General features: G+C 27.7%; 1 protein-coding gene across 3 annotated transcripts in view; it reads left to right on the top strand.

The window, feature by feature from the left end:
• LOC114132576 (putative uncharacterized protein DDB_G0277255) overlaps window positions 1-22454 on the top strand; it is a 29649-nt gene that overhangs the window by 5298 nt on the left and 1897 nt on the right. For 2 of the 3 annotated variants that reach the window (XM_050205281.1, XM_050205282.1), the window contains exons 3-12: window positions 11195-11378; window positions 12382-12567; window positions 12668-12946; window positions 13049-13330; window positions 13412-13524; window positions 13739-14042; window positions 19368-19569; window positions 19666-19722; window positions 19984-20121; window positions 21582-21841. In XM_050205281.1, coding sequence (XP_050061238.1) covers window positions 11195-11378; window positions 12382-12567; window positions 12668-12946; window positions 13049-13330; window positions 13412-13524; window positions 13739-14042; window positions 19368-19569; window positions 19666-19722; window positions 19984-20121; window positions 21582-21841 — 2005 coding nt within the window. The remainder of the gene's footprint in view (window positions 1-11194; window positions 11379-12381; window positions 12568-12667; window positions 12947-13048; window positions 13331-13411; window positions 13525-13738; window positions 14043-19367; window positions 19570-19665; window positions 19723-19983; window positions 20122-21581; window positions 21842-22454) is intronic. The other variant, XM_050205283.1, reaches the window with a different exon arrangement.

Genomic DNA, 22454 nt, shown 5'->3' with positions numbered 1-22454 from the left:
CGTTCGTCCCCCCCGTCCCCCCGTATATATATATACCGCCGCCGCCACCGCATCGTGTGCCGACCTGCTGGCATACAACGCATAAACCCTCTCCTCCGCCGCGTTCTCTGCACCGCCCCTTATTCGCTCTATCCGTTTTCCTTTTGCTGTATATATAATACCAAATATATACATATATATATATATAGGCATTCGTCGCCGTCTCCGTCGTCGTCACCGTATAGCCGCCGCCACGTATATATATATGTTCTTCGTCATGTATATATAATATAATATTTAATATATATATATATATCGTATACGCACTATCCGGCTCTGTTGTACACGACCGAACTGACAGACCTGATAGTAATTATAATTTCATCTCTTCCCGCTGTACAGCACTCGCGGTGCACGACACTGCATGCTGTCACTATGTTAACCGTCCGAACATCATCCGACCGTCTATCTGTACCGTCTTCACCTCTTCGGCTGTACCGCCGCCGACTCCGTCGGAAACCGGTCAGTCCCGATAAAGTCGCTTGGCCTCCCGATATTTTTCCGGCCTTCGTCTGCTGCTCACGCCCGTAGTGGATCTTCTGTAGTGGAAACGACTGTTACCGCGCCAAAATAGTTTCGAGCAATATGACGTTTACAGTGTACGGAAGCACGCGTACACGTACATAATATAGAATTCGCTACTACTACTACACACACTTCGTGTATCGCGGTACAATCGAATTTTAATCATCGGTCTGCGACTCCAAACACTGCAAATAGTACACAATGTTTCACGCCCACGCGTTCTCGTTTCACGCCGTTATTCCGGATCCTGATATATACACGATAATATACGTTTTATATAATATTTTTATCACACTTTTACGATTATCGCATATTTTTTTTTCGTCTATACGGTTTGACGCGGTACCTATAGGTAATAAATTTTTGCCGCCGTCGTGTCGTATAGGTAGTCATATATATTGTATTCTATTCCGGGAAGTGATAATATTGCATCGTGTGTTGTACATATACATATACATATATATATATGTATACGATAAAAACGCGAAGAAAGTCAAATGCGTTTACAAATATTATTGCGTTCTATCGAAACGTATAACATTTTCCCAGGAAGAAGAATAGAGAGTAGGATTTATTGAAGCATCGCCGCTGCTATATACCGTCGTCGCCACCGTTACGATGAGAGCTATATATACATCGTGTACATGTATATCGTATATATATATATAGGCAGCAAATATAAAATATAAGCAGCGGCAGAACTGTTGGGCCTAGGCAGCGTCGGCGGTAATCTTATTATTGTATTATAATAAATTTACATATATTAATCAACAGCGGCGGCGACTCGGACGGATTTTAATTATATATCCCGACGCGGCTCGGGCCAGCCCGTTCGACGGTGGTGGTGGCGGCGGCGGCGGCGGTGCTGCTGCTGGGGTGCCAACCCCCGCCGCCGCTCCGTCGTCCCCCACCCGGCCATCACTCCGCCACCGCCCCGCCACCGGTATATACTGCAAACTATAGTATATAATTATATATCGTCGTCGGTACGAGGGAGGTGTGTGTACGAGAGAAAAGGGTACTACGCTACCCATCTACTCGCCGCCCGTCGACGATCTCTCGCCTCTCGCGCACATTATTCGTATTCCCGCTGCCGTATTATTTACCCCTATCCACGCCTCTGTCCATATATACAATATATATATATATACATCCGTATAGATAGATATGTGTGTTATGTGTGTGTGTGTGTGTGTGTACATACAAAAGCGAATATATATACATATTATTTTATATATATATACATATAAATATATAAGAGGAAAAGGGGTACGCCGTCGGTGCTCATTTACATTAATCCAATAATTGCTGCATGCAGCGGCAGTAGTAACATTGGTACGGGGAAAGGAGAGAGGTGGTGGTAATTAGCAATTCAAATAAGCGGCGCCGCCGATGCCGCCGCCGCCACCGCCGCCACCGCCACCGCTGACGTCTGTATGGCGCGTGGGGGGGTAATAAGCTCGAAGGCGGTGGTGAGTATATAGTATAACGCACCCGCCACCAATAATATTATTTTGTGCCGTCGCTGAAATAATTGTACCATGTTTTTTTTTTTTCAACTTTAATAACATTATTATATCGCTCACATCATATAAGTATAATGTATATTATACAGCAGGATACGGCGTGTATTACACGGCGTGCGATGGAAAAACTCTGGAAATCCGCGAGCTAAACCTATACGTTCGCAGTGTTCGAAAATAATACATAAACGCGCGTAATATTTTTACTATGGATTTATATAATATGGTATAGGAAGCACCTACAACGAATGTGATCGCACTATACTGCGCGATGGTTGCAGTAACGCGGACCCCTTTGTAACTGGCGTATAACGTCATACGTATATATAATATATTATATATATATTATATACGTTTGTGGTTAGGTTATATGTATGTATAATATATAGTGACCGTCCGGGTTAGAAACGCCTCTCTCCCGGTGGCGCGATGAGGGGAGGGAGAAATTACGATGATGATGATGATGGAGGACAAAACAAAAATACGAGTTGAAAAAACAAAATAGAATTATAAAAAAAAAAAAAAATAAAAAAAATCGACAAAAAAATAATAAAAATTACCGACAACAGGAGCAGAAGAGGGCAAAACGAGGACGAGTGTAAGTGAGTGTGCGCGCGCGCAAGCTTGTGTGCGTGTGTGTGTGTGTGTGTGTATGTAATTAATTATTCCAACGGCAGCGGCCGCCGCCACGGCGGTCTGATATATTTTTTTTCATTTCATTATTTATTACGATTGTTTTTTTTCCGCTCACGTCCGTCCGACTGGGGCAAAACGTCCGTCCAAATACGTATACGTATATATAATATAATATGTATATATAATATATATATATATACATATATACATATATTTGTGTTATTATTTTTATAATTCGCCGCCCTCTACAGCTCGTCTCATATAATAATATTTGTTTTTTTTGCCAGAGTTTTTTTTTTTATTTTTTTGTCCGCAGTGCGTACGTTATTATTATTATTTTATTATTATGATTTTACATGAACACAAAACTTTCGAAAATGACGACATACGTACATTGAAATGCTGAAAATAGTCAACACTATACATTATTATAACAAAAGAATGATAAAACGATTAAAAAAATAATTTTTCGTTCGATCAAAAGAAGATATTTTTTATAATTAAAAAAAAAATGTAATAATTCTTATCGTTGTAAATATAGTTGGAAGGTGTAAGTAGAAAATACAATATTGTTTTAGTAAAGTGAACTTTTAAGTTACAACAACCAACCCTCATCATAATTAATACATTTTTATTTTTTTTAATTTGTATAATAATATATTTTAAATAAATATTCTAAAGAACCTGAATTGATTAATTAAATATTTTAATAGAAAAACTTAGTCTAAATATTATTTTTAGTAATAAAAGTGATAAAATAATTTATGTACTAAATTGCAATAATAATTGAAAATTTGTTATAAAAGGTAAAAATAGAAAAAATAATATTTGTTTAACATTATGAAATCGTTAAAACATCGAATTCAAAAATATTTTTTTCCATAATTTCAAAATTCATTCAAGTATACCTACCTACTTACGTTTCAAAATTGATAAATTTTAGTTATTATTAATAGAAATTTGGAATCGTCAATGTCAATCATTCGCTGTTTATAGTACAAGTTATAAAACTGTTGACTTTTATTAGGTGAAGATATTTTATAATACTTAGAAAATTGATACTCCGTGTTTATAACACAACAACATAAGTTTAGGGAGAAAATGGTATCGATTGAATAGTTAAACAGTTTATAAATAAAAAATAATATGATGTATCTACTATAAAGTATCAATTTCTTAATAATTAACAGTAATAATAATAATTATTAAATAAAACACCTAAAGTAGATTGTTTGCACAGTTAAAGAAGTAAAAAACAAAATATATATCATGTTTTAAATATCATGTTGAGCGTGATTCCACAACCTTTAACAATATTTTAATAATTTTAATCTTAATAATTTTGAGATAAAATTATAGAATATTATTTAACGATAGTCAAATATTTGATACTTATACAAACTTAATTTATTCATAGATATAATAATTTTAAAACGGTTTTATTAATATAATCTTACTGTCTAAACTTAATAATATTACGTATTTAAAATAGACGATTATATTAAATACATCAATTTTCTTATTTTTATTGCTTAATTTGAACCTTAGAGTTTTTAGAGTACGGTAGCCGCGTAGTACTATATAACCACTATTTTTCAATTAAAAATAATTTAAAAAATGCATTAATTAAAATTTCTATCTACTTTCACGGACGTCCATTTGGAATCCACCATTCCTAAACGACCAAAATCTGCTGTAAAGTATAATTTTTATTGCGGTAAATATTTCTTCGAACATCCTCATCGTCTTAAATAAAAATTGTTCTGCGATTTATTACAGTGGAATTCCAAAGATGAAAGTGTCGCAATAAGTGATTTCTTTCTCAAGAATACCTGTAAAAATTAACAACAACCAAAAGTTATACTATTATTATTTAAATAAATGTATTGATCCTATTCAAGAGAAAATAATTTATATATATATTATATATAATATATCTTTATTTTCAAAATCTAAATTATTAAAATAAACTATTTTACCATTAAAGTGTTGTAATAAATAATAAAATAATTTTATATAAAAATAAATAACATTTATAATGAGGAGGTAAAAAAGACATAAAAGTATTTGCATTTGTAACAAAATAATATTATGAATTTACAAAATATAACATTATTATAGTAGTATTAAATTTTAAAATTGCTAAACAGAGATTCCATAAATTATTGCAGTATTTAATTATTTCTAAACCTTGTATTGTCATAGGATATATATTATATAATATATATATATATATATATATATATTTAAGAAATATTTTTCTTAAATGATACAAAAAAAAAATTTCATTAAAAATATGGTCCCTAATAATACATAAAGATTTCAAAAATTAGGATAAATATATTCATTGTTTAGGAAAAATTAAAATAAGAATGCTGAGTTAATAAAATTACGATTGCAATGAAATGATCAGTTATTGTAGGTATAACAAAATGTTTATTTAGATTTAAAAATACAATAAGAAATAGGAAGAGTATTTTTATTTTTATTTTTAAAAAAATCAAGCTGTCATCTCCCATAGTAGTCAGTATTCAGTACTGAATGTTTATTCGTATAGTTCGGAGAAAGTTAAATTATTGGCTATCCATAGCAATATCCAAGTCATCTCATCCTGCCGGATTTAGGACAAAAGCTCTAACTACCCTTAGGTAATGTATTTTAGTTCATGGAGAATCTTTATTTAAGTCACATCCTATAAGCCTCGAAATAGTCGAAATGGTTACCAGGGTTGACAAAGAACGATTTACTTACATATAAGTAATCATAGATTTAAATAAAACATATATAGGTGATTATTTTAATACATAATGATATTAAAATGGTTCGACAGAAGGGTGACTTTTATTAATATTATATTAAGTGATATGTATACTGTATAGATTGATATGCAAAATATGCTGTTTTAAAAATTACCAACCGTTATCTGCTGTACGAAAATTCAATAGGGGTGTTTAAACATTATGACATATTCCTTTTTATGTAGATAGTTAAAAATTCTATTTTCACATGACATTTGATGATTGTAAATTTATAAAAAAAAATAAGCAATCTCATATGGGGTAATCACTAGTTTAAAATTTATACCGTAGGTGGATAATGGGTTAGCCTACTACTCACCCTATCGTCTATATGTTATTAGATTACTCGGGAAATAAAATAAAATTAGATCCATTATTTAGTATTGTTTGCTAAATGTTTGCACTATTTATTTAGGAAAATATATTTCAGTCAATAATATATTAATATATTGTTATTTATTACGACTAGAGGTCAGATTTTTATGATTTTATATATTTGTTTCTAGTTTATGCAATTACCTATAAATTGGAGTAAGATGTATTTACGATTCATGAAACACAAAGTCAATAGAACAATTTTATTTTGCGTACAAAATCATATTTCAAGAGTTAGAAAATATTCAATTCGTTAGAGAATATTTTAGAATAAAATACAATATTTTTCCGATGAAAATAATTAATAATTTTATTACACATTATTTGTATGTGTTATGTGTACACATCAATTCATTGATATTGTAAGCAAAATAAAATTAAATAAATTTAAACTGTTATTATATAAATCAAATTAATTAAATAAATTTACACTGAATAATAATTTTAATATTTATTTTTTTACAGAATATTTTGAGTTTTTAAGGATATAAAATATTATTATATAATATCTGATTAATATATATATATATATATATATATATTTACTATAGGTACCTATATTTAGTGACATCAAATGCCATATTTAAAGGATTTTAAGAGAATATAAATCCGACCTTTAATTATGACTACTTTATACCGTTAAAAAGTAAATTGTTTTATTTTATTGCATCTAAAATTTGATTTTACCTTTGTTTAAACAAAAACAAACTAAATGCTCAATGTCAAAACCATATTAATTATTGTTCATATGGAAACTGTGTATGGGTGGATACCTACAAAAGTAAATAGCTAATACGTAATTGTAAATGTATATTATTATAATTAATAAATAAATAGAAAATAAACTGTTAGGTAGGAAGTTATATTTCGCATACGCGTATGTGTATATCATCATACATTTGTACAATTAATCCCAAAATTATAATTATTTATGGAATAACTACTTCACTTGTTATTGTATTAGTAAAATGTAAAATAATTACCAATTCTGATTGAAATTTTATTATGTAGGAGTATAATATCTCTGTATTAATATAATAATATATTAGGTAACCTATAACGACTTTACGAGTGAGAAATACCTTCCTAATTTCAAACAATATTCATAAATCATAAACATATATGTTTGAAATGTTTGAATGTTAAATATAAATTAATAACATAATAATATAATAATAAGCGCTTATACCTTTGATTAAATATTTCGCGTTTGAAAATCGAAACGATATTGTACCTACCCACGACTCATTTGAGTACAAAGTATATTCAAACGAAAATATACGTCTGTATCACACACGCGTCACACACACACACATATTATAACGTACTATTTAGTAATATTAAATTAGTTCAACAAAACGAAAATTTAACAGCCAAGAACAAAACCAAGTTGTCGACGTCATCGATAAGCCGGCTGGGTTTTCCGTTTTCGAATAGTAGCTTACGCGTTTTTTTTAAGTCCTAGCGAGACCGTGGTCAGGGATTTGTAATTAGGACCATTGCATGTAGGCCCTTTGCGCCTCGCTACGCCCGCGATAGAGTTCCGCTATGGTTCGTTTCAAGTTAATCTAACGTGCGCGAATCTGCGTTTATAATTTATAATAATATATAATAATGTAGGTAAAATATAAAATTCGCAACGAACTTGATAATTACTATAATTATACGCATCGTGGTTTAAGGTTTTAGGTATAATAATGCCTATAAATTATGACGTATATACGGGAGCTGATGCAGCCCAAGATAACTTGGTGATGTATAATACCTATGTAATTAATTTTTACATACAAACAATTAGAAAATTATCTCGGTCCTTAAACTAGTTGTTGCAATTACAAAAAATACTACGAGAGATGTTAAAGATAAAAATGACGATTCTTATGCGACCATAGACTCTAAAGTGTAGATTTGATTATCTAAATGAAAATTTTATATTTTCGCTTACCCTAAAGAATTATTTGTATTCATAATATCACGAAATATATTCTTATTTAGAATCAAGTTTTACACATCGGTAAGATATATAATATAGTCATTAGACAACAATTAATATTAGAGAAGTTTTATTTTATAATACATACATTACATACATTAGTATGTAAGTACTTTAAAAAAAAGAATTATGAAAATAAGATCCAAACAAAAAGAAATTTAAAAAACGAATATAATACGGTTAGATTTAATTAGCGCAATAGTCAGTTATAGTCTTATACTTTACTAAAATTTTCGATTATAAATTTATAAATTATCTTCGACGTTTTATTTTTGTTTGTCTTTATTAGTGACAAAATCGAAAACGACCTCTTAGAAATACTAACTATAGTTCGATTTCCAATCAATCGATGAACTATTTAAAGCGATTGTATTTTTCTCGTAAAAAACATTATTATACAAGACTAAAAAAAATTTCTTGCTTCACTCATTATATAAAATATAAAAAAATACTATGATGTTAAAATATTTTTTCATGTGCATTTTTTGCATTTATTATTCCGTTTAATCAGTAATTTTTAACAGTTTTAGACCATTGAAATCATAAGACTTATTACAGTATATATATACCTATTACGACTGCATTATTATCATATTATTATTTTTTATTTATTTATCATACTGATTATAAACGCTATGTTGAATAATACACTTAATTGTAATTATTTACGCAACACAATACGAAAAGAAAAAATTATATATAATTTTATTAGATACTATATCTATTGATTTTTTTTTTTTGTAATAGTGAGGAGTAAATTTCTAGATTCACTAAACTAAATCTGTCATCAAATATATTATAGAATATAATTTTAAATCGTGATACCTATATAAAGCATTAATATTATCATTATCGTCTTCATCGTTGTGTGCCTATAATTACGTACCGATTAACGTGCAAATATACTTATCTACTGATAGACAATATGACTAATATGACTATATACTAATTATAAAATATAAACAGTACCTAGCGAATCAGTGCTAAATTATTGTGGTAATTAATTTTTATACCTACAGTCAATTACTGTTCAATAGATAAATATTTATATTATTTATAAAAAGCACTAAAGTAGGTACACAATACATATGATAGGTGTACAGTAGTTCGTTTACCTATCAAATGATATGAATCTGAATAATAACAATAATTGTTATACTCATCATTTACGCTAAAATGTAATATTATATATAATTTTGTCAATAAAAATCGACTACCTACCTTGTCGAGTTGTTATCTGTATATAATTAGTAAGAATATAATAAAACAACTAAATAATTTTAAACTATACATCATCGCTGTATTTCGTGAAAAAATTATCATGATTATTTATAATTATTTATGCATTATGTGAATAGCCACATTTTATAAATTTTAATAACTACCTATTCTAACATTTCTATCTTTATTGATTTCAACTCGTCAAGTAATTCGATTTCATTGTACCTGTAAGTGTATTTTAATGGTCGTTTGTTACATATAATATTAAGATCGGATATTTTCTATTTCTTTCATAATCTTCATAATTCTGTATACATATAAAAAAAACTATATTATATTTACTGTATTTTAATTTCAAAATATTGTTTCTAACTGATTTTTATCACTTGTATTTTCGACTAAGGCTTTAAAAAAAATCATATTTATTTTAAATGAAAATATTATTTTTCACAATACAATATGATAGAAATATTTTATTGTTGTCATATTGCAACATCGCCGCCAAGTATAACATTGATGTACCAACGATGATTCCTGTTAAAAGTTTTATACTTAAAAGACCCAAGAAATAAGAATAGTTTTATATTTGGTACTGAATGTTTAACAAAGTTGCAGGCGTTTTTTTATTAAAATAGTTATGTTTACAATTAATTATTTAAAAATAACAACATTCTCATTATTTTCTGATAAGGACGTGAAACTGTAATTTTATTTTTATTAAGTTTGTATTTGTACTTATAAACTTTATAAGCTTTATAGTTTTTTTTTTTTTAATATTATAAAATATGATTGCAATTTGTATTTAAATTACCACTACAATAAAATATTTAATTAATGAATACATCAAATTCTACAATATCTTGATTTAATTAATATGTTAATTAAAGTGGAAAATTAACGTATTGACAGCACAAGTAATTTCCTAGGACGTCATAATTTGTCCGGAGATAAGTTTTTTTTATAGAAAGAGTTCAAAATGTTTTTCTTATTTATGAGTAAAGAGGAGAGAAACTACTGATTACCTACTATTGTGATCGGTAAAAAGATAAATCTATGTCTGTATACTAGTTCCTACATAATATATCAAAATATAATTTATTTTCTTCAATATAAAAATAAATTATAAAATAACAACTTTTTTAATATTGCTGATTATCCTATTCTTTAACATCAGTGGCCATAAATGACATCGTCATAAGTACCATACGGGAGCTATACAAAATGAAACAATTTTGATTAAAATCAAAGTGTACATATGACCTAACCTATACTTCAGGAATTGCAATGATATAATTTTTTATTGACATCATGTAGAAGTACTTACATGTTCTAAAATATTTATGAAAACCTTCGTTAAGTAAGAAATAGACCTGAACGTTGTCAAACAATGAAGATAAATTACTTTCAATATAAACGAAAATATCTTGAAATATGTTTATCCCCTAGTTTTTTTTTTACAAATTCGACTTTGGTAAAATTACTATAATTTAGAAGAACTATTTATATTAAAGAATAGAAAATTGACATTTTTTTGATTACCTATTCACTTTACATCATAATTTTGATGGCTTATCATTGATTTAAATTGGATACATTTAAAAATATTAGATCTTAATTAATATGTTTTAAATGAGCTTGAAATTTGAAGAAAAAAATAAAGACTTCCTAATACTTCATATATATATATAGATTGAAATTAACATTAGTTTTGCGCGTATAAATTATTAAGCAAGGTTAAATTTGCATGACATTAAAGCCGCGTTGTGACGAGAAAAGGGTTCAATTTATACGAGGCAAGTGTGTACATAAATTGTAAGAGCTTTTATAACGTGTATTACAATTTATTGTATAGCTACTCATCGCTAAATATGAGATGCCGGTTTAACTAAAAAATAAGTGAAGGCAGAAGTCATATACTGAAAATACGTATTTTACATTTAAATAGTTCACGTCAATACGTTAAAGTATACGCATTTATAATTCTACAATTGTTTTTATACATACATTTTAATAATCAATATTGGCGTTTCGGTATCATAAAAATATTAAATGTACGTGTTTTTTTTTTTTTTTTTGTTAAATAGGATGGCTATCTACAGACTACTGCAGTCGGCAATAATAACAGTTGTAGTAATGGAGGAGATTGTGTGACACCGGCAATAAGACATACTGTACAACAGTTAACTACCAATAGTGATGATAAAATCACATTATCATTGTCAACACCCTCTGAAAAAAATAACGACAGTGAAACCTACAGCAGTACACGTAAATAATGTTTAATGAAAAATGATTAACTTTATTGCGGCTAGTATTATTAGGGTTACAGGACTTTAAAAAAAGCAACCATGACCTCAGAAAAATAAAAATGAATAATGACCTTCAAGTACCTATATTTATATATATATATATATGTTTAAATATAATATTATATTATAATATTATGATCTGCTAAATAATGGATTTAAAAACATATAAGTAATATTATGTTAGATAATGAAATGTTCTAAAATTAAATGATCAAACATATTTTGTTATTATTTAATATTAAAAAATACTTTATAGTTTAAAAATAATAAACTTTAAAAGAATAGTAATACCTATATCGATTAAACAGAAGCAATACAAAACGTTTAGTTATTATTAATTTACAAATGTTATATTCTATGAAATTTTTCTATCCGTGTGTTTCGTTCGTGATTTTTAGATGTGTTATGAAAATAACTACATTTTTATTATGTTTATCGGATATCAGACTTATCTGTACTCAATCAATAGAAAATACTACGAATATAATAACATAATATATTGCCTACTTTGATCGTATTATTAACAAAAGGGAACACCAATTGTTTTTTTTTTTCATAAAATCATAAAAAAAATAATCAATATATTTTAATATATTAATAAAAAATTCTTTTTATTTATATTATATTATATTCGTGTGTTATAATACCTATAAGTAAAACTAAGGCTACTAGCTTTATTGTTTTGTTTAAAACCTTAAAAAGATAAAAAAAAAAAACATAATATAACTACTAAGGTAGTAAAATCTCGTAAATAAAATTTGAATACAGAAATAAGAAACACCTTTTTTTAATTCATAACTTGTACCTATCTATTTTTGTACATTTCCAGTTATTTATTTCAATACAAATTATCTTAAATAGTACCTATTTTAATATTTCCACGTTACATATCGCTTATAAAATTCTAATTATCACACTATTCAATTATTCAATTATATCTATTTATTTTATTTTTTCAATAGATGAACCGATATTATCGTCAAGTTCAATTAAAAACTTAAATAAAAATGCAACGATCAATGACAAAACTCCGTCTGTAGCAGAAACTGATTTTGATGATCCTATGGCGACAGTCAATGATATTAACAGTGAAATTAGTAATGACGATTGTTTGTCTCAGTCGCCTTTGAACTTAACCCGTTCCCAAGGTTTGTTTAGTTCCATTAGTAATTATTTATAAATATAATACATGCAATTGAAAATCAGTATATTATTATTACGAATAACTCATATGTATATATCTTTCAGGCTCGTCAGAAGAAGGTGGCAACAAGAGTGAAGACGACGATGGAGAATATGATGACGATAATGAAGAAAAAAATGGCATTGGTAATTCCATTAATGAAAATGAAAATAATGTCAAAACAGAGGTTCCATTTCCTTGGAATATTACCACAGCTAATAAACAAAAGCAGCAACATCAGGATGATAAAATCACAGCACCACCACCTCAACTTTTGTTGACTTCTGGTCAACTTACTACGGGATGCTTACAAGCAGCCCAATTATTAATACCAACGGCTCGAGGTAATAAGAACCAATACAAATTGAAAATTATAATTGACACGAATATTTAATTAAATATTTAATTATTTAATGTAACTCACATAATATGTTCTTATATTAAAGGTATTATGACTCAAACAATTTTGGCCATTCCCATTAATGATATGGTTTCTTCTGCAATCACAACTCCTACTTCAAATCAGCAACAACTGCAGCAACAGTTACTATATCACTCAACAAATAATGTTCGACAAAAAAATATTAATCGACAACAGCTCAATCAAATTTGTCAACCGTCATTATCCTTACCGCTAAACCGTTATTTTCAACAGCACCAAACTACAGCTGACGATACGACTACTGCCAGTGGTACTCCTGACAATGTTAATAATGATAATAATAATTGTAAGTATTATTATTATTTCACTGTATTAAACTGTATATTTCCAGAATTATTTATGTAATATACATATACATTTTTTCCAGACGATGGTAGTATGATTAATAATGACACAGTTACAGCAGATCAGTATAATAATATTCAACGACGAAAATGGCAATCTCCTGACCTTAATAGCAAAAAACACAACTTTTTAACAGTAAGCTCCTATAAATAACTTGATCCATAATTTTTTTTCATCCACATATGTATATACATATACAGTACTTATACAAATTTATTTATTAAATAATTTACATCGTACTTGCGAAAGACAAACATACACCTGACTTTTCCATTGAAGAACTTTAATAATAACTATATACCGGTATTAACGTTTGCAATTAAATTTTATTTTCAATATTTACCAACAGCCTCAACAAAAGCTATTACCTCGCGCCAAGAACGAGGAAAGCAGTGATTCGATGAACGCACAGCGTTCAAAAGACTCGACTATGGTTCAAATACCAACAGGCACAAATGGAGATTGTCGTATTTATTCAACCAATAATGCTGCTTCAATTGCTACTACTGTGACACCGATGTCACCTCCTACACTCAGACGTAATGATGGTAGCAATGGAGGAGGTGTAGAAGTAATTCAACGTCAAACTGTATGGCCAACAGCAATTACAACAACCGATCAACATAATGGTGGAGATGAAACAGAAAATGAAGGTAAACATAGAGATATATTTATATAGTTGTATAACAATAAATCAAAATATATTTGAATAAAAAAGGATTTAAAAAAAAATAAACTAATGAAATAATATTGTAGTAGTGCAGAATAGCTAATGAATTACACATAAAGACAAACACATTTTACAACTGTCTAACTGCCTATAATTAAATTATTGTGATTTTTGAGTTTTCAATAACATTAAATTTAACAAATTACATTTCAAATACTACGCTAACTTATTATTTTAACAAATTCATTTTCACAACAATCTTTCGTAAGTAATATATAGATAAAATAATTTAGAAAAATTAAATTTTTACAGTGATGGGTATGAACTTAATTTTGAAATTTTAGAATTTTGGTGAATATTTTTGAACCCATCTCATGAAAGATAATTTAATTTTTTTTATTTCTTTACAATTTATTTTCTTTTCATAAAATATGCTATGGACATTTGTATAAAATTATTTTATTATTTTACTATTTAAAAGAAATTATAATTCGAATTACTTAATACATTTACTAAGGTTACTTTTAATTAAAACTTGAACAATTAATTTTTCTATTCAAATTATAAATAGTAAATTTTTAATTTCAAAAAATTAATCTGTCTCTTCAATATTTTACTTAACTTAAACTAGACAGGTACTTTAAGAATTAAATAAATAACTTGTCCTATCATGTTTATTATTATTACAGGGATTTTCAGTTTTTAACTTGACCTAATCCATTTACATTTATAAATCATAAGTCTAAAGTAAAAAATAACTACGCACTATATTACCTACTTATGTAATAAAAAAAATGTTGTGTTCAAATATATATTATTACGATGAGTTACGGCAAACAAACCTAAATAATAATACCTTCGAAAGTGTAGGCCAAACATATTATCATTAAATAATATTTATATAAAATCAATAATATAGTATAGGTGACTAAGCAGTGGCGCCGGTAGTAATTAAAACTAGTCTCGTGAAATGTATTTCTTACAGAACGACCATCCACCCGCCTAAATATACCTAGTCATCAGCTTTTCTACACACACACACAAATTATATATATCATTATACTCCAATTTATTCATACGACCCGTCATAATTATATGAGCAATTATGTTTCCAAAACTTTAAAATGGACAACGGCGCCACTTAAAGTCTGTTACCAAGACAACAAAAATCAAGACGGACGAACACGGCACAATCGTATATTATAATTTATATAGCATACAATATGGAGCTTAGAAACTGAAAATTTCATAAGATTATAATAGGCATTAAATAAAATTATTAAAATTATATAGATAGTCAATACTATTAATTATCTTATAGGAACCTACCTAAAAATGATTTTTTAATAATGCATATTATTAAATACCTAAATCACAAAAGTAACATATACAATTAAATTTAACATTCTATGATCGATTTTGCACTTATTTTTTTTTTTATCTTTCTTTTATCATTGTTTAATAATATCTACTCAATTGGTTTACTACTGACATAATATAGGACAGTCCACGCGTTCTGCATAGTTCATTTAATAAATAAAATCATCTTCAAGAATAATATTTTTTCAAACCAATATCAGTGGCCTGATATCCGACTTCTACGTTTAATAGAATAGAAAATCTTAGATACCTTTAACATTTCAGAAAGCCTGTAATAGGGACGGTTAACAAACATTGATACATGAATAATGTGATACAATATTGCAAACTTGTAATTACATTTATGTTATTACTTAAGTGAATATGGTGTAACGATTTACCAGCTAGGTACTGACTCGTCGCTTATGTCACGCTCAGAAAATTATGTAAGGTAAATAGATTAATTAACATAGAAACGCAAGAGTACACACGCCGATTCAATCAAGTTTCAATAGTTTCGCCAACTAGGCATAGAAACAAGCAACGACCAATCCTACGATTTAAAATTATATTTTTCTAAATGATTTACTATTAATCATAATAAATTGCATTCATAAATGATATTAAGTTCTTTTTTCAATTTTTACTCCGTAGATCTTTAGTGACCTTCAAACACTATCCTCAAGAGCAGAATTGTTTAAGTGATATTGTACCTATCTGTTGTACTGTATTATTTTATTACTATTTTAGACTTTAAATAAATTGATGTTTTTTATTGCATTCGATTGTGTCAGTTTTATATACAGGTTATACAGGTATTCTAGGACCACTAAAATATAACTTAGAAAACTTTATTTATATCAGTCAAACAATCCGATCCCTGAGACTGTGTTTTCAAACGAGACCACTGTGCTACTGTGCATTTCCACAGTGAGCCTATATCATATTATATCCCTTGGGCCAATATAATATAACCCAATGGTTCATGCGGCAACGTGTATATTGTATTGTTAAAATAAAAATATTTTTATAGATAGATATAAATACTATTATTTAAGTAATATTTATTATATTAGAGTATTAGGTTAGATTCAATTTTATATAAGTTTAATTTCCTGCTTATTACTATCGATTATAAAATAGATCAGTGGTCATCAAATGATGACGGACACGGAAAAAAAGCAAAAACCGATAATGAAATACGAATAAACTTATTTTTGCATTATCATATAGTATGTTAAAATATTTGCTTTGCTATTTTGATGGCCCCCAAAAATTTTCAAAATTCCTAATTTGGTAGGTACTCCAAAAATATTAATTTATGATCCCTGGAATAGATTATTCTTTAAACAATGGTATTATGTAATATACTCATAGATATATTATAAGTATATTATATCCAATGGTAAACTCAACTTTATAATTACATTATTCGATATCTCTTTTATTTACCTCCAATGAGCGCGTAAAGCGATGCCCACGTTGCCACTCGCTCACTGCGCTGCACTCGGACAAAAAAACGTAAATATCCTTCGACTTTTTATGCAACGCCACCTCAAGTAGGCATCGGGTTTGGGCCAAAGCGGACAAACGAAACAACTTAAAACAAAAATATCCCCCGGATATTTATCTGTATTTGATATACTTGTTTTGTTTATCATTTTGTGATTATACTACCTAAAATGTAAAATATACGTCATGTGTACTACAATATACATTAATTGTAAAATGTCAAACTTAACTTAAAAACTAATAATTTCCGCCAATTTATTTTAGCACCATTGTTCTTAATTCGTTAAAACACTTCTTTTCTAAAAAAAAAAAAATTTTAAAAATAAAGTCGCCCGATAAAGTAGACTGTAGACCGTAACTATAAAGTGTTTAGTAATTAGTATACTATAGTAGGTATGTTGTTTAATCTACTGATTCATAAATTATATATTTTAATATTAACTCGTATATTAAAATAAAATCTAATAATTTGTAAAATAAAATGTTTAACATGTTAACTGAATTTATTTTTCTTTCAATATTATTAGATATTAAAATAAATGTAATTATTTTTTACTAATATATATTCTCAATATTGAATATTTAGATGATGATGTAACGTATAACAAGAACACCAAAGTGTTATTATAAATTAATTTCGAGAACACCAATAAAAAAAAAAAATTTAATTTTATAATATATAAATTACAATTTAAGGAGAATCAAACTTCATAGTCTCAAAAATATAAACATCTTTTACTTAATCGATAAATTCAAAAACTAGAAAGGTAAAATGTTTTGTACACTATTGGTGTTGATTATGTTATATGCTAGTGGCCAATATTTTTGTAGAACAGTGGAACGATTGCGTCCCAGTCCCAGAGTAGAAATAATAGTTAATTAAAGAGCATAGACAAAAAATTATTTTTATTATGCCTATATACTTTTATAACCCTTCCTCCCACTTATCTCGTCATTCATCTATAGTTATCCCTCCATAATATTCAACTTATCTTAAATTGTACTTCACCTCCCGCTATCACCATTATTATTTTCTTTATTAAATCTTCAGGCACTCTTATGATATAACCAACTTTATAACATTTATAAAACCTGAAATCATAATAATTGTTTTGCCAAAATGCTTGTAATTTTTATTAATTAAAGAAAATAACATTATAGGTATGCACAATATTTCGGGTCAATAAAAATTAAAGTCAATTTTTATTTATTTTCTTTTTAATAAAAATAAAATATCTAGCATTAAAATGATTTTTCAGACTTTAACTTTAAAGAATCTATAAATAATATTCAATTAATATTAACATATTATCTAGAATGAAAATAGCATAATATTAATATATACTATATTTATTAATATAAATAAAATACACAATTAAACTACATACAATAGATTTTCAATATTATGTTAAAACATAACAGCTACATTATTTTAAAATAGTACACTTCTTTATAATTGTATTTGTATAGATACAATATAAATATATTATATTAAATAAATAATTGATGATTAGATTCTACTATATAGTATACTGGTGATATACTGATATTTTTAGAATAACAAACAACTAAAATCATTTTTGTTATGCACCAGTTTTTGTAATCTAATCACTGTTTTTCACAATTTTCTAAGAAACTTAGATTTATTACTATGTTAACCAATGGCATGGCAAGTATATTTCAAACCCTAAGCAAAGTATTTGAACAATGACCTACCCACTACCTCCTATATATAGGTAATATAGTATAATATAATTTAAAACTGTATGCTAATTTTAAATTGTCATTATAGGATATAAGTCGTCAACAATTTAATACAAAAAAATATGATAACTAATAATTATACATTATTATATTCACATAAATTTTAATTTTTAAGTTGAAGATAAATTTCTCAGGCTAAGCAATAACATTAAGCAAATGTCGTTCACCACGCCACTGGTTAACAAACTTTTATTTAGAACTCATAAAATTTAAAAAATGACCCACTAAAGGCCATACAGAGTGATTCATTTAACGTACAACCCTCATTATATAAAAACACTAACATTTTTGAAAATGTCTATCTTAAATAATTTTATGTCATTACAAAACAACATGTACAAAATTATATTTTTTACTGTTTTTATCGATTTTTTTTTTGAGTTTTTATTGCAACGAAAAATATTCAAAAACATTAATAGTTTTCTAAATAATATGTGCTTTAATTAAAATAAATCACTTGGCATTTACCATTATATTATGTATTTAGATATCTTTATACATAGCTACTACTTGTATACAACTTTTAGAACCAAAATAACTACATAAAATTATATACACTTATTAAAAGTATTTTAGAAAACAAAACGAACTACACACTTATAAATATATAGCTAATATATTATTATTATTTAAATACTTATATACGTAATCGTAACGAGCACAATATTTTCAGAAGATAAACAGCAGCCACATCAACCTTCTCATGTAATATCTCCTGCGCCTCCAACGTCTTCCAACAACATAAATACTTTAAAATCATTAGCACCTCCATCATCACAACTCAACTGCCACATAAAACCATCCAAGGATGAGGACTCAACCTCGGCAGCTGCTGCGGCAGCGGCTGCATATAATCAGCAAAACGCAATTTGCACGTAAATAAACAATAGTATTATAAAAACTTACACACGCTGTTATAATTTTTTCGCATTAAGAAAGTTAAATGTTTTTTTTCACACTGAACTTTTCAGAGCACTCGCCACACATATGCTATGTGCTTCGCAACTCGCGGCTGCACAACAACCAATGTAAGAAATGTTAATTATCTATTGTTTATAATATAAATTTATCTCTTACGTAAAATAATACATGAATATGATTAGGTAAATATTAGTCTATTAACAAACTATAAGAATTTTATTAACTATGGGTATTTTAATAATATTACATAAAATTTATTTAACTTTTGACATTCGCGTAAGTATGGTTTATTTAGTTATAGAAATTACCTGAATTTATCATAACTATATATATACTTCATATAATATATATGTGTGAATGTTATTTAGATTTGAGAATATGGAAAGTGGCAACTCTACTAAAAAACCAAATAATGTGTACAATAACAATAATAATAACATCAAAACAAATAACATGATGGGTGTAGTGAACCCAGCCGTATTGGAAAAATGGATGATGGAAGAGAGGTAAGCGATATAAATATCATTAAATGTCTATATTATAATTAGTAAAATTAATAGAATTAAAAAAATAGAGAAAAATAACCAAAATAAAACAAAAAAAATCTTAAGAAATACCACTAAAATAAAATTTAGCTTTATACCATAATTAACCGTTGTGAAAAAATAAAACGGTATACCCTTTTAATAAAGTTCGGAGAAAGCGAATAGTTTAAAAAATGTATTTGGTAAACTATTAAATTCACCATGTTTGAAGTTAACAGTGTAGGTGAGTGCTACTAGATATTGCTAGATAGTGCGTATAGATAAACTTTGACTGAATAAATTTAACTAAAAATATAAAGGAGTTAGAAAAGCTGGTTTTGTATAACGTAAAACTGAAGAGTTCCCATTGAAGACAGACATGAGCTGTCAAGAAGACGCTTTATCGTTTAATTTTTTAAAATTTTATTGAAATTAGAGAGAAGACAAGTAGGTACTTACAGTAATTGAAAACTTTAAAATCTAAGGTGATCAGCAACTAGTAATAATAGATCGTAGTATATTGTTGGTATTTAGATTAAATTATAACAGTGAAACCTAACAGACATCTCCGAATAGTGGACACATATTTTAATCTTAATTTAAAAAAAATAATAATGACAAAACAACGATAGAAAATGTCTAACCTAACTAAGCTGACCGATTTTTCCTATCAAATTGAATTGTACGTAACTATACCTTTTTTTATTCAAGTTTTTATTACTATACATACATTATTATTTATTACACGTATCATTAAAAAAATTGAAATACGAGTATATAATTAAATTTAACAAGGTACATATATTTTTTTCCTTTTAAACATTTATCCTATATTTCGGACAACTGTGTACTGTCAAAGGACAGTAGTCTACAAAATTCTGGTTTATAAGGTTCATTTTATGCATATAAAACGTGGGCAACTACCGAGAAAAATTGGTATTGTTCGGAAAGAAGATCTTAAGAAAATTAAACCTATAGAACAAAGAATAAATGAAAAGAAAGATTTTTATATTAGGACCATTAAACAATTGTTAGAATATCCGTATAGATGACCCGGCATAGTAGATATTACGATGAACCAAGATTAAGATGAGTCGGGCACGTATAATGACCGAATACTGGAAAATAACACAATTGAAAATACATTCAAAGCGACCGAGAGCTAGACCAAAACAGCAACTCGTTGACAAAGTAAAACAACATCTTAGAGTATTTCAAGTAGAAAATGCAGTAGAAACAGCAAAGTATGAGATTTAGAGAATTGTGATTTTTACAGTGGTATACCTTAAGTTTATAATGTGGCATGTACCATAAGAAATGTATTAATATATACTAATAAAAATATTGTGTTGATAATAATTTTTTGGAACAATACAAATATTCGGTTTAAAATCATTGATTCATTTACCTATGTAACATTTATTGATACTATTTTTTTTTAGGTATTATTATAACAATAACAATAACAACAACAAAAACATTACTGGAGGCCATTCCCATCACCAGAGGTATAACGCAGCGGCCGCAGCGGCTGCTGCAGCAGCAGCTGTCGAATTGTTAAGCGGTGGCGTTTCTGCATCATCAAGTGGAGGCGGTGGTGACAGTTTAGCGTCATGCAAAAAACGAAAAAGACGCACTTCGTTTACACCACACGCCTTAGAATTGTTGAACGGTCATTTTGAACGCAATACACATCCATCAGGTAAAAACAAAACAATAATTATTATAACAGATACTTTTTCATGACGTAACCGTTTTTTAGTTCTTAATATTTATCAATAAAATAAAATTACTAACCTAATTTATCATTCTAAATTTGAATACAAACATCGATTGTTAACATTAGGTTGATACAATGATAGGTACCTGAAATTAATTTTTAAAGCTATGATTCAAAAAATAATACTAAGTAGGTAACTATAATGTTGTCGCTATAATTTAATGAAGTATAATATAGGTATATTAAAATAAAATTATTATTAAAGTATAAAGTCCATCACATGAATTTAATAAACCGATTTGATCGATCCAACCGGTCGATCGCAAACGATATCAAAGTCGATCGTGTTAGAATTTATTTTTGACGATCAATTGGTCATCGAGATGCAATTTCACACTTCAACAAATCCCTGATCAACGAAATAATATGTTAATTAGACTTGAATAATTTATATAACTTAATGTATGTTAATATACACTTTATGCAAGTATACGTATCTTAATAATTAAAACTTTTTTATGAAAGTCGATCTTCAAAGGTGAAATATATTTTTAGTAGATCTCGGCCAAAAAAAGTTTGCTATGGCAAACTAGTG

Source organism: Aphis gossypii, chromosome X, assembly GCF_020184175.1.
Source record: "Aphis gossypii isolate Hap1 chromosome X, ASM2018417v2, whole genome shotgun sequence".
NCBI classification, from domain to species: Eukaryota; Metazoa; Arthropoda; class Insecta; order Hemiptera; family Aphididae; genus Aphis; species Aphis gossypii.
Note: the sequence above shows the minus strand (reverse complement) of the source record. Positions and strands in the feature narration are given on the sequence as shown.